The 14,172-nt window shown below is 37.8% G+C and overlaps 1 protein-coding gene across 2 annotated transcripts in view; it reads right to left on the reverse strand.

Moving 5' to 3' along the window:
- Positions 1-14,172, reverse strand: part of LOC145462784 (uncharacterized) — a 29,613-nt gene that overhangs the window by 14,023 nt on the left and 1,418 nt on the right. The window contains exons 2-21 of one of the 2 annotated variants that reach the window (XM_081446390.1): positions 14,089-14,171; positions 13,091-13,276; positions 12,768-12,814; positions 11,430-11,602; positions 10,718-10,849; positions 10,407-10,482; positions 9,587-9,672; positions 8,955-9,014; positions 8,115-8,203; positions 7,873-8,018; positions 7,326-7,503; positions 6,816-6,908; positions 6,349-6,481; positions 5,604-5,680; positions 4,357-4,483; positions 4,003-4,095; positions 2,926-3,025; positions 2,419-2,492; positions 1,539-1,666; positions 185-297 (exon numbers count right to left, since the gene is read on the reverse strand). In XM_081446390.1, coding sequence (XP_081302516.1) covers positions 185-297; positions 1,539-1,666; positions 2,419-2,492; positions 2,926-3,025; positions 4,003-4,095; positions 4,357-4,483; positions 5,604-5,680; positions 6,349-6,481; positions 6,816-6,908; positions 7,326-7,503; positions 7,873-8,018; positions 8,115-8,203; positions 8,955-9,014; positions 9,587-9,672; positions 10,407-10,482; positions 10,718-10,849; positions 11,430-11,602; positions 12,768-12,814; positions 13,091-13,276; positions 14,089-14,171 — 2,194 coding nt within the window. Of the gene's footprint in view, positions 1-184; positions 298-1,538; positions 1,667-2,418; positions 2,493-2,925; positions 3,026-4,002; positions 4,096-4,356; positions 4,484-5,603; positions 5,681-6,348; positions 6,482-6,815; positions 6,909-7,325; positions 7,504-7,872; positions 8,019-8,114; positions 8,204-8,954; positions 9,015-9,586; positions 9,673-10,406; positions 10,483-10,717; positions 10,850-11,429; positions 11,603-12,767; positions 12,815-13,090; positions 13,280-14,088; position 14,172 lie in introns of both variants that reach the window. The other variant, XM_081446389.1, reaches the window with a different exon arrangement.

A 14,172-nucleotide genomic window follows, 5' to 3' on the forward strand; every position in this document is an offset into this window, starting at 1 on the left:
TAATCAACAACATCTATATTAAAATAATACCTAGAACAACATTAGATTAATACTGGCAAACACCAAAGCTGTATTAACCAAATCCGAGAGCAACGTCGACTTCAAATTTGATGAATACGTAATGAAATGCATTTCAATCAGTTATCTATCTGAGGGCGTAATTTAAACCAGACAAACTTCTTACCGTAAGCTTCAATACCAGGGACATGACAGACAAAGTTTTCCGGGTCAGTCAGTTGAACAGCGGACACGAGTTTGGATAACAGCTTTGGACGCTTTTCTCCAAATAACTCCATCCTGGGGAGGGTTAAAACGCAGTAACGGCTTGGGTACACATTAGGGTGGAGGCTATATGTATCTTATTAACCAAGCGCGAGGGCCGTGTCGGGTGAATATCGGCCCGAGGTCTTGACAGCAAGGACAGAGCGCAGCAAGGTCCGCACAAAAAAGACTGAGGGCCGGTATTTTCCCAATACGGTCCCGAGCAAGCTTGGTTAATAACAGATTTATTACACGACTGAAAATATTTATAAAAAAAAGCCACGATCACGGACTGGAAAACATCGCAAGCTTCAACCGCGCAAGTCTGATTGGGAACACACAAAGCATATACTCAAGTGTGATGTTAAATAAAACAGAAGGGAATTGGAGAATTGCAGAAAAATGCAAAGGAATATTTTATCTGAAAGCCATTTCGTTCACAAACACAAACCATATAACTACAGAAAATCTTCAAGAGTGATCGAGCGGGATCATTCGGGAAAGTGCCCGGTCAAATACTTGGAAAATATTGGACCGGAATTGGAGCAATTTGATTGGGTGGTTTTAATTATTGGCCCTCTGAGCTAACTTAGTCATGCAACAATAAATACTACTGAAGTTCTGAAGTCTCTTTGGTTATATAACCTAGACAAGAAGAAATTAAAATAACACTGTCCCCACTTTTTCAAAGTTATGTGAGATGTACATAACATTTGTTAGTGTACCTAACGGATATATTTTTTCTCGTTTCGAAGTAAGTTTCCAAGCCTCACGGTTCACTGCAATTTCTTCAGAATTACAACAAAAAAAAGTTATTTTCTGAAGCAACGTTATTAGAATTGCAACCCAGTACACTGCCACTCTAGCTTCTTGTAATAAATGCAGTCGACCGTGTAGCCTGCGTAACAGACGTTTCCTTTCCATTTTCCGGGCGAGGAGATCGAGCAAGCGAGCGAACAAACGAGCGCGCCTGGGGCCCGTTTCTCGAAGGTCCCGAAAAGTTTTCGCACCCGGAGAGCCGTAGCAAAATCTCAAACCTTATGATTACAGAGCTGTTTTATTCACATATTCTTAATATATTCTTAAGAAGTTTCAGGCGTATACACCTCTCTGTTTGTAGATGCAGATCGACTAAAAATGGCCTTGCGGGGCCAAAAGGTTTCCGGGGCTTTGGAGAAACAGGCCCATGGGGTGAGCAAGTGGCAAAAGGGGAGAAGTGAGGAAGGGGTGAGAAAAAAAAGGAGGAGAAAGGGAATCAGGCTATTGAATTACGTTACCTCATGGCTGCCACTGTGAGGTCGGTTGTTAGTCTGGGGTATGGATTGGCTGGAATGAACTCCTCTTCCGTCACAAGGTCAACTAGAAACTCATGGAACACTTGATCAAGCTTCGAGTCTACAAGATACTGCAAACAAAATCAAACAAACGAAAATCATCTTTCCCTCGCAAGGACACGCTTTCACTAAACCGGTCAGGCCTGTGTAACCATTCAAATGAAAGCTACTGAGCAGTTTTTTCAAGTGATACTGTTTGTTACGCTGTACAAGGAGGTTCTAACTTTCTTTTAAGTCTGTGGATGATAAAACCCTGGTGTGTGACCATTCAAATAAAAGCTATTGAGCAGTGCTTTCATGTGGTACTGTTTATTATGCGGTACAAGGTGGTTCTAACTGTCAGTCTATCTCCGATCTGTGAATGAAACCCTAATGTGTGACCATTCCAATAAACGCTTTTGAACAGTATTTTCATGTGGTACTGTTTATAACATTCCACAAGTTGGTTCTTACTTTTTTTGGATGATAAAACCCTATTGTGACCATTCAAATAAAAGCTACTGAGAAGTATTTTCACGTGGTACTGTTTGTACAAGGTGATTTTAACTTTCAAAAGAGTGCATGACTATTCAAACGATAGTAATTGAGTAGCTACTTTCATATGATTGCTTTCAATATGGTTACATAATTATGTTTTACAGGGTGGTTCTATCTGATAAAAACCTAGTCTGCGACCATTAAAATGAATGTGTTTGAGTTTCAATAATCTTATTATCCAGTCCAGAAGTAGTGTGAACATGGTATCATAATAACAGTCCTGTTACTAGTAACATATATTTAGTAAAATCTATTGGCTTGGTCAAACAGTTACAAATTCTCGTACCTGTAGCAAGACAGTTTCTTCTGCGATGGTTGGGGGAGCAGCGATAGTTTTGGCTTGTTCTGCCACAATTAACGCTGAAAAAAAAATCGCATGCTTTGGCCTCAGAAAACTGTAACTTCTCAACCAAAAATAACAACAAAATTCCTTTCTGGCTCAGTTGAACATTAAATCTAATTCAGTAACTAGTGGCAGTTCACGTAAACTTTCCCAACAAAACCTCCGAAAGTGCTTTTTGCCCTGAGGATAACAAGGCATATTGGCACTAAAATTATGTAGATAATCTTCATTAGCTACGTGAAAGTGTGGTTAAGAAAACTGCAGGAAATATTGTGCGGGCCATTTGATCAAAAAATGACCACTAAAACGAAATGACCAAAAAAGACATATCGAATGAAAGAAAGAAAAAGACTGAAGCCTCCAGATTCCAGATCTCCGATGTCAAATTATGGTGTGAAAAAACCGGAATCAAATTTACAAAAATTCTGCAAGAGTTTCGTAATAGATTACCCAGTTTTCCTTGGTTGATTATGTCTCCCCTTTCCGCTCCGTGTTTAAAGCTCTGCGGCACCATGAGGGAATTGCCGTTCTTCACTGGGGGAAAATATTTCTATTGTAAAGAGACAATCATACGTAAGTATTTTATCAACAGTATGGTACTAGAGGGTTGCAATTGTAACAAAACTTAAAGTAAATAAGTAAAAGTAAAATCATAAACATCTCATTGGCCACTTCCTAGTTGCCTTCCGCTTCAGAGCGTGGCCTGGTGCTAAGCCTTGAAAAGAACAACGAGTTTGATTTACGAGTCATGCAAATGACATAAAAGTGAAACAAAATGATTATCAAAAAATGGTCATTTTCATAGGACTAGCAATTGCTTTGAATCAGAGGTAAGGCTTTTGACTGCGGCACGAAGGAAATGACTCTCCACATATATCACAGAATTGAAAGCCTGAAGCGGTTTTTTCCGTACCATTTAAGTTACAAACAAGACTGGTTATCAAAGACGTTTGATACTAGCTTCTCAACCAATTATAATTCATGAAACAAAGGAATATCATGACCGTGACGGTGTTTGGATATCTGATTTGCATGATGGCATCATTTGACTACAACTACCAGAATCCTTCACTTTTCTGTTTCCTATGCTAATTGGGGCAATTGTTATTCAAACCCCACTGGAAATTCAAAACTTACATAGTAAAGAAAAAACGAAAGGAATTCTGGTAGTTGAAGTAAAATGACACAATAGTGTAAATCTGCTATTTGCATAGACTTTTACGATTTTATTTCTTCGTTTTCTCCTTAGTATTAGTTTTGATTGAGATATACATCAAACACTCAAGACAACGTTTGGCCAAATTTCCAAACACCTCGTCAAAAATATGTCGTATTTTCAACTCTCTTCTCTGTGTCTGGAAATGTGGTCAAACACCGTCTTTTCGTGTTTGATATATTTCATGACAGAACAGTTTGTCATTTCACAAGAAAAAACATATAAGCAAGGGCTATTAAAGGTCAATGCTAAGTAAGAGAGCAACTCCAGTTAATTAAATTTACTATTTTCATCTTGAAACTTTGACATACCACAATAAAGGAACAGCAAGACAAAGCATCATCAGTCAACCCAAGAAACACTGTTTCACAATATCTGTTTATCACCTCTAATCCAGTGTTAACCTGCAAGGAAATATTATTTGGGTTAACAATCCAAAAGAAACTGCTCAAACATCTAGCAACACAATCTAGCTTCTTGTTCCTTAGTGCTCAAAAACTTCACTGAAAATAAAATGTTGTACTCTATCACTTCTCTCTTTTAAACCCACATCTACAACGCACAATATAAGGTCCCTTCCCCTGGTGGATGATTTTCTCAATTCTTATCACCTGCCATCTTTGCCATGTACTGATATCGTAAGGAGATTTTATATGTTGATGTACCTCAGTAGTAAGTGGCAGGGTACCAGTCCTGGTATTTCCTTCCAAATGAGGATTTATAACTGTCATGGCATCCAGCATCTTGAGTAATACTTTGCCGTAAACCAGCATCTCTCTACTTCTCTCCCGCCTACACAAAGACAATATTTAATCACTACGACTTCTGTTTCTAAATTTATATTTCCTGATACTACGAAAACACCAAACCGTGGAATGGGCTATAATCTTTGTGCAACGACCACTCCCACGTTCTTTTGCTGATCTGCTTACATTTCTTTGTGTTCTTGTTAGTTGACTGTAAGCAAGTGGGAGTGCTCGCTGTACAAAATTCCTGCCCATTCCATGGTTCCATTATTTTTGTAGTGAAGATCATTCAAAAAAGCTAAATGAAATGCTTTGATCTTTATAAATTTAATCTAATAAAGACATGGAGAAAATGGAGGTTCCATTTATTTCTTTTATGACATTGGCACCACAGGATAAAGATGCAGGATAAAGATGCAAAAAAGGGAGGTTACACGTTTTTTTTTCCAAGCATGAAAAAAAAAAAAAAAAAATAGTAACATACTGGTAACTAAGTGTCTTCTCTAGTCTTTACATTCTGTTACAGATAGCTTTTTCTATGAAAAAGTTAATCACGAGAAACTCAGCTTTTTTCTAATAATTTTGTCAAAGTTAACTCCCTCTAACATAAAGACAAGGTGGTCTAATTTGCTGGACTTTGGATTGTGACAGTCAGGTTCCAACCCTAGTTCAGATACTTATGTCGTGTTCTTGGGCAAGAAACTTTACTCTCACAGGGCCTCTCCCCAACCAGGTGTATAAATGGATACTGGCAAATTGTTGTGGCAATCTGACAGAATGCTACAGAGAATAGCTTCCCATCTAGGGGAGTAGCTCAACATACTTTCAAAAATTAAGGAAAAGACATTAAAAAGGATTTATGTGAGGTAAAAACATTAAGTCTATGTCGGGCCAGGTGGCTCATCCTGGTCTTTCATAAAATTTAGGGACTAGCTGGATGGGATGATGGGATCTATCGTCAAGCATTAAATTTGTCATTTATACACCTGGGTGGCGAGATGGACTGTGAGAGTAAAGTGTCTTTCATAATCTGAACACAACAAAATGACCCCAGTGAGGGCTTGAGCACAGACTGCTCGATCCAGAGTCCAGCATGTTAACCATTCGGCCACTAGGCCTCCCAGGTTTAAGATTGTGTTTGTAAAAATAATGAAACTGAGCCTCACAAGGAATTGCTGAAAAAATCTTCCAAGGAATGCCTGTATGCCAGGAAATGTGCTTGTACAACATCTGATGCCCCCATCTACATAGTAAACAACAACAATAACAACAAAATTAACAGAACCTCAACTTTCAACTCTCATTCCTAACAAAAACATTCGCATTTCTTTTCTGGATTGCTCTGAGGTTAAAAATGGCTCGAAAATGGAGTGTTGTGAGAATGGCTATGAGGATGATTTTGCCTGCCTGGTTTGACCATCTAAAGGAAAGTTTTTCTTATAAAGAAAGTAAGTTCAACGAGTTTAACCTGCCTGTGATAACCAATTGCCTCCATGCTGAAAACGTTAATGAAACTCCTGGTTACAATCTGTTGCACTGGCATTCTTCAGGAATTTAAAATCGAAAAACAAATGACAGACTGACCTTGGTCTGTCACATTGTAATTGTACCGTAAAGTTGGTTTTTCTTTGACGTAAAAAGTTGATGGAAGAAAAGGTGAGTTGCCCACTGGTGACCAGTTCGTAATATCTGGTCACCAGCACTCCATTTCTTGTCGCATGGGCGACCAGTTAGTTGCAATTATGAGCCCCATGAATGCCTCTGACTTTGTGTCAATCACAGTTGATGAAACTAAATGACAATAATGATGCAAAATAATGTCCCATTTGTTGAAATTAAACAGATACCATACATGTGTGATATGTAAGTTACCAAATCTCAATAAAACAAGTAGATTGCCCCTTGACTTACCCCACGTGATGCAAAGAAAGTGACAAGGTCCTGAAGAACATGGTTTTGTTGCGTCACACGATAGAGCTGATAAGCTGTGCTCTTCAGAAGCCTGTAGGCCTCTACAAGGGATTCCTGAGCATCAGATTCCTCTCTGACAAAGATGCAAGAAAAGACATCACAGTCATTATTATTTTGTCATTTGGATCAACACTCCATTGTTTGAAAAGCTTCATTGATGACATGCTGACCCATGAGCAAATCATAAAGAAGTTCCTAAAATCAATAAATCATTGTTCTCAACGGTTTATTCAACAAAAGGAAGAATGAAAGGGTATTTTATTTAGATTCAACATTACAGTAACTCACGTGAACCTCTAAAACTGAGATGGTACATGGCTGTAGGCTAACCGTGGTTGAATAACTATCTGTCACAACCAGTTTCTCTCCCAAAACCTGATAAATTTAATAATTTAGTAATCACCAACCTGTTCAGAAGGACCACAAGAATTACAAAGTGGAGCATTTTGAAGAAGTCAATCTCACCGGCAAACTCAAAGATTCTGTCACTAAAGTATGATCTGAAAAAATGTTGTGGCAATATCAACCAAACTACATGCATTCATTAACAATTTCATTTTCATATTATTACTATCACCAACTTGACTTAAACAAAGCATTAACAAGCAGAAAGGTAGAAGGGCATTAGTCTCTTGTGCACGTCCAGCAACTGGTATCAGGTGCTTAAATGGATACCAGCAAATTAAATCCTTGGGGTAACCCTAGGATGGGCTAAAAGGTGATTGGGGGGTGGGGGAGGGGGGAAGAGAGGTAGAAATACTCCCAGTCACTTTATGTTAGAGAAACTGACACACCAGCATGATGGGCCACTACACTCAAATAGAGATTTTACGTACCACTTACCCATATGATTAATAACACAATGGCAATATCACACATTCACATAATTATTTCAAGCTCTATCTTGTTTGACTTACTTTATAGCACTCAAGGACTGTTCACTGTAAGGCCCTACTGTTGGGTTATTCAAATTCCCTTGACTTGCACTAGACGATCCAGCCTGACTTGTTGCCATGGTTACTACACTTGACCGTAGTTGAGAGTTTGAAGAGTCCCTGTTCCTTCTTGACCTTCCAGTGCGCTGAGTCTGAGTTCCTCAAACGTAATAAAAATATCAGTTGTGCAGGACTTGGGATATAGTGGAAGGAACAGTGGTCTTCTGAATAACCTATTAGTCTACGATCAGAAGTTCTAGCCCCTGATGCTATCCTTGAGCAACATTTAAGACAAAAGGATTGTTACTATGACAATACTTCACTTCATACGTGTAAATTAAATGTGTGCCTCTAAATTTCTGATGAAATGTAGCTGTAACATTGAAGATAACCTTGAGTGGATTCTTAAGACTAATTTTGCCATCAGTGAGCAAAAGTTAAGGAAAATATGTCCTCTGCATAAACACATCAATATTTAATTGCAACAATATTAAATTACTCTTAAAGAAACAAGTAGCTACTTTCTTACTTGCTGTAGTTGCTGGAGTGACTAAACTTAGTTCTTGACCTTGTCGTCCACTGGCAAACCAAGCCAAATACTCTTTAATGTGGAAACTACTGGTAAAGACTCCCTCATATGCACTTTGATAAGGATACAAAGAAACTGATGTTGACCTTCAAACAAAAGAAATTAATGGAGTTAAAATCCCCTCCAATAATAATTTTTTTATAATGCAGTGAGTTATTTTAATTAAAACTGTTGTAGTTTACCTTCCTCCTTCTGTTCTTATGAAATTTAAGTTGTATTGTTTGCGTCCCCTTCTATATAGTCGACTCTCTGGCTGTAACCTGAACATGCACTGAAACAACGGTAAATTATGTTACTTTATAATGAGGCACATTAGTTGTTTTATGAAATGTTAGTCTCATTTGTACAGAAACATCTTATTATAGGGAATAACTAGAACTTGCAAACTTAGTGTGGATACTCAAGAGTATCTGTGGACAGTCAAAAAATATGTCCTGTTCAAACATACACATGTATGTCCAAAACTGGCTCTTTTAAGTCCTGCACAAATTAATCTATATGAACTGTGAATAATCATGCAACAATAGTGTAATTAGACAACTGTACAGTATGATAAAGGCAGGAGTGAGACCAATATTGGCATAAGCGCACATGCATGTGATAACATAACAATCTCACTTTCTTTGCAGGAAAATAAAAATCTTGTTGACCAAACTTGTTCAGTCTACATGTAGATGTATCTAAATATTGACCTGATTATTTTTTGGTTCACTAATAGGCCTTCAGGGTTGTCAATAAGGGCTGTAATCTGTGACAGTTGCTAAGGCTGAGTACGTTTGATGGGCCCCTGATGTCATGGGTAAACTTGTCTGTAGTTGATATAATTCACCCAGAGAGAAACGTGTTTGCTATGGGTGTGAAGATATCAAGGCTACACAGGGAATCAAAGTTTAATGATGTAGCCGGGGCCTTGATCTCAGCTTGCATGAACAATACAAGGAACTCAGTCACTTCATCTGAGCCTCACACTTGGTAAGCAACAAGTAAATATTAAGAATACAAAAACTGATTTAATGCAATACCTGAGCTTCAGTAACTTTCTGAGCAACAGCAGCAGATTTGAGTAGATCCAGAAACTGTTCCTAATCAAAGGAAAATACAAGGAACCAAGACAGTTTTAATACAAGCATAATTATGTAATAAGTTTAACAAAATACATACATCCAAAAAGTGGCAAATGAGGATATAGCTGAGTGTGACACTGATGTTCTTACCACATTTTGACATCTTCTGTGATGAATTACTGTATTTTTTGTGTAAAGAACTGCATGTATTCTGGTTACAATATAATAGCTCAGTGGTTTGGGTACCCACTTTTAGCATGGGAGGTCATGGTTTTGAAGCCAACTTGGACCACCATTCCAGGTCAGAAAAAATGGTACAATCAAGAGCTTGTTTCTCAGCTCAGAAGATCTTCAGTTTATGTAAATAAACATTTCCTTTTCAAAAAGTGCTGTTTTCATAAAATTAATAAAAATCATATACAGTGTAATAATGTTTATTTCTCACTTACTAGTAAGGGAAACAAGTTGTGCATGTAAGTTCTCATTGGACATCTTTTCAATCATATTGAAAGTTACTACAAATAACTATTGTAAATAGTTTTCTTGTCTTAGACTTGACATGCAAAAGAAGATGTTCATTTTATATAAACCTGTATTTCTGTAATGTTATGGCATGTCCAAAATTCCTTGACCCAATGACCCCTATGTCTCACATCTTCTACTGGTATGGAAACACCTTTGGCAAAAAATGTTTAACTTAATTAGGATTAGGGCAATGTTATTTCAGGAGAAGGTACATTCACTTCTTGTTGTTGAAAGTTATGGTGTTCAATGTGCTTAGCTACGGCTAGCTAGTTCTCAGGCCTGCCACTTAATTTGAAGGAAACAAATATTTCAACTAAACATAATAGGCTCCTGATCCTAAAGACTGTATGAAAACCATGGTGCTGAAGGTGAACTATGTTTCTGTAGCATGAAATGGCAATAAAAGAAGTATTCACTATTCCTGGGTATGAGGCTAGTCAATCACAGGTTACACTTCATTCTGTTATAATTTGCTGTTACACTTTTAGTTACACTAGGGCTGCGTTGTTTGGAAGCCAGTCAATGCTAAACAAGGATTAAAAGTTAACCAGTGAAAGTGATTAATAATTTTTCTTGTGTAAAAATGTTTGTCACCGCTTATGTTTTGTGTAGTTTGAGACTATTCAAACTCAGAACTAAAGGACAAACAGTATAAAAAGAAACCCTCACTAAAAGTAACAAAACTGTAGAAATCAAAATTCTTGTTAATCCTTGGTTAACTTAATTAGGCTTCAAACAGCTCCACCCTGGTTGAAGACGGCATCCTGGTAGACAAGTGTTTTGCCCTAGCTACAGTAACTGTAAGTAGCCATGAAAAGACATTGCACTAGCCACTTTGACCCTATTTGCGTGTTTGGAGACCATATGATGAAAACACAACATTACCAAGTACAATGTGGACTTCAGCATCATTCATCATTATGATGTCACTTAAGACTGCTTTGGAAAATGTTTCTGCAGCCTAAAATTGAAGATTTTTAAAATTCTGTATTTAACAGTATAAATATCAGTAGTTTGATAGACTGACTGACTGACTGAACGATTGATTGATTGACTGACTGACTGACGGACTGACTGGCTGGCTGGCTGACTGACTGACTGACTGACTGATTGATTGATTGATTGATTGATTGATTGATTGATTGATTGATTGACTGATTCAACAGCTTCACAGTCGAGTAAAAACACAAACTTACACGACTCTCCTCTGGTCCACTGATAGCATATTCCATCCTTATGTCAATGCTTTCTTCACTGGTCACTGGATACAAAGTTCCAACAAAGACACACGGTCCACACAGAACTGGAAAGGGTTTCTGTATAATATACTGTTCAACAAATAAATTCGAAGTCTTCTACATACCAGTTTTCAAAGAGTTTGCTCAGTACAGATGTTCTGTGCATGTGTTGAAAACAATTTTTATTAATTAAATAGCAGTTTTCTTGGCCATTTGTCAGATTGTGTTGTTCCGTAAAATATCCATACCCCCATAGATGATCTTTTTTGGTTCACTCCTCCTCTCCTTTCCTTCTAGATATTCCACTTTAGCTTCATACATGTACCTTACTTTTATTAAAAATGACCTTCCATGGGGTGAGAATGAATATTTTCCAAAAATGCATTTTAACATTTAGGAGGTGACTGATGTGGATTACATACACACAATAGTTTACTACATATCCTTGAAACAGTAAGGTATATGGGGAAAAAAAGAAGTGTTGTAATCTTGACATTGTAAGTACAGTAACTTCCCCAATCCAACTTAAATATATTGACTATGTTCAGTTTGCTGTTAACTATTTACATGCAAGCTTATACTATGTGTCAGAGTAAGACTAAAGTAAAACATAACAAACAAAGTTTCTGTGCTTTGAAAATATGCAGTTTCAAATCAAAACTGAACTCACAGAATAATCTTCAGAGTCATCTGTGGTAACATCAGAGTTCATACTTGATAACAGCCAGTCAAACACGGTAAGTGCCTCTGTGTTGACAACGCGTAGTATTGTAGCTAGGCCCCAACGAGCTGGACTGTCTTGCGTGCGAGATGCTAAACTTCCAATGCTGAATACTTGGTTTTCTGTTAAGAGATGTTGGGGCATTAAATACACTTTGAACACAAGAACATGTACTTATAAAGCAAACCTTCTGCACAGTTTTAGTTGCTTTAATTGTAATGAATGGTCAGCCCTTAGAATGGGTAACAGGCTATTTTACAGTTGTGTGCTTAGTTACCTGGCCTATGAATACAAGCGAGGCTGGAGGTGACCTTGCATTGATACAGACCTCTCTGTTTTTCTCATTTAAATGCCAGCTAATTAGCATGAGAACAACTTGATTTACACAACAGAAGCAATGAGGCCTTTACCAAAACAAGGTCACCTGCAGCCTCTCTGCCATTCAAAGGCAAGGTCACTGAACAAACGACTGTAAAATGGTCTTTTGTGCCCTTGGTTAGAATAGTGGTTTGCCCTCAAAAGTTTTGAAATATAATGCTGTATGAACTAGCATACTGACTTGCATTGGGTGGCCAACCGACTCCAGGGTTGTCAAAACTAGCCACCTGCCAAAGAAAATCACCATCAACTTGATGATCCCATCCGACTACTCTGCTGGGTTATTCTTCTGATTCTACTACAACAATCAGCTGCCTGTACTTCAATTCTTTGTGACAACCACGAGACCTACAAGTTTGCTTGTAAGAACAGGAATTGTAACTCACCAAACCAAGAGCATTCAGTGCTGAATGGTTCAGTTCCGCGAGATAGGGTATATCTTAAGTTCATATTACGGATCATGTGTACTAAAGACATCTGCGGTCGAGTGTCGATTGATACCCTCAATTGATACCCTCGATCAACCCTCAAGCGATACTTGGACAACACTCCATCAACACCTTGGTCGATGCTCGATCGACACTTCAACATCTCGGTTGACAGTCGGCCGAGAGTCGACTCATTTTTGATCGATTCATATGAGTCGGCCGACACTCGACCGACTATCGACCAACTGTTAATCAAGTGTCTATAGTGTCAACCGAGATGTTGATTGAGTATTGATTGAGATGTTGAGCAGGAGCATCGATTGAGACTATCGATCGACACTCGGCTGCAGCTGCCTTTAATACTTTTCCTTGACTCTGTAGTCATTATCACTACCATGACTTATCTGCAAAGTCCAGTACTTTGCATCAAGCTTCAACTTCAGTATACAACCTTAACTAAATTTCAGTTACAGTGACTTACCTATCTTCTCTGAAACAGTTCTGCTGTCCTCTCCAAACATGCCAAACCTGGTAGAATCAAAATAAAAAGACTTAGTAAAATAATATGAACATTGAAATGAAGGAATGCAAAATAAGAAGGTGGCAGACTACTTTGCAACTAAACAACATAGTTACATAATTTTACTTTTAGGCATGCTGGACATGTCAAAGGTAACTATCAATCCTCACTAGCCTCTTGCCATTTTACTTTTACATGAAGAGACACAAAGATGAGAATTTAAAATCATGTGATATATCTTAAGTCTTAGATTTATATTACTCCCAGAAGGTATTTGGCTTTACCTCTCTGCACATCTTCTGGCCCGCCAAACCAGACCAGGATAAGGGTTGTAAGGCAATTCCTCTTGTTCAATCAGCTGTTTTATCCAGGTTTCTATCACTGTTAACAGCTTTGTTTCATCATAGTATTCATTTATTATGGCATCCCTTCCTTTATCACTGGTAACTGATCTGGGCAGCGTCAAAGTACTACTGAAAGAAAAGTGCATGGACTTGAGGCAGAGTTGAATACTTGACTCATTCAAGGTCATAAATTTGCAAGGACAGAATATAATTTATATATTATTAGGCAAAAATATAAGAAATATAATTATGTGAAAGTTTTGATGGGTTATAAACAGTTGAACAAGTTCAACACTATCAGGACTCGAAAAATGTGCTGTCCAGATGGTCGTCTGGGACAAGGATATTTTCCCGTGGGCAAGTAACTTTTCATTCTCACTTGTCCAATGGGCTGGGCTCAAGTCGTCTAACCACTAAATAAATAAATAAATAAATAAATAAATAAATAAATAAATAAATGTAAATTGAGACTTGCTCAGGGCAAGCAAAATTAGAGAGCTCTCATCCAAAAGACAAGCTGGAATTCCCATTTTTTTCGAGCCCTGATTTATCTTTAATGTTTGTTGTATTTATTTAATTGTGCTAGCTTAGGTTCATAACAGACAGTTAAGATCAACCTTTTGCCCAGAAGCCATGTTTGTTTTGACATGTTAAATAGCAGTGTTTGTTAAATCTTCTGGTGTTAGACAAGTTCTTGTACACTGTACATAGCAGAACACAACCAGAACAATGTTTAACTTAGCTAATACACATACACTGTACATCTCCTTGGCCCTATAGAATCTGAGGATAACTTTTTCCTCCCTTTCAAAGAACTATCTGCTTGAATTTGTAACAAAGATATCATGCGCGATCACAACAAGATCTTAAAAATAAATAACTTTTAATCTCTTGTAAAGTCCGTCTAAAGGGCAGTTTCTTCATGTCTGACAATGTACCTTGCTATTGAACTTCTGCCAGATGTTGCTGTCCCAGGGACATCAAATATGGGTGTACGGCAAACTCCATTAGATGAACTTGAC

The sequence above is a fragment of the Orbicella franksi genome, chromosome 12 (assembly GCF_964199315.1).
Source record: "Orbicella franksi chromosome 12, jaOrbFran1.1, whole genome shotgun sequence".
Classification (NCBI taxonomy): domain Eukaryota; kingdom Metazoa; phylum Cnidaria; class Anthozoa; order Scleractinia; family Merulinidae; genus Orbicella; species Orbicella franksi.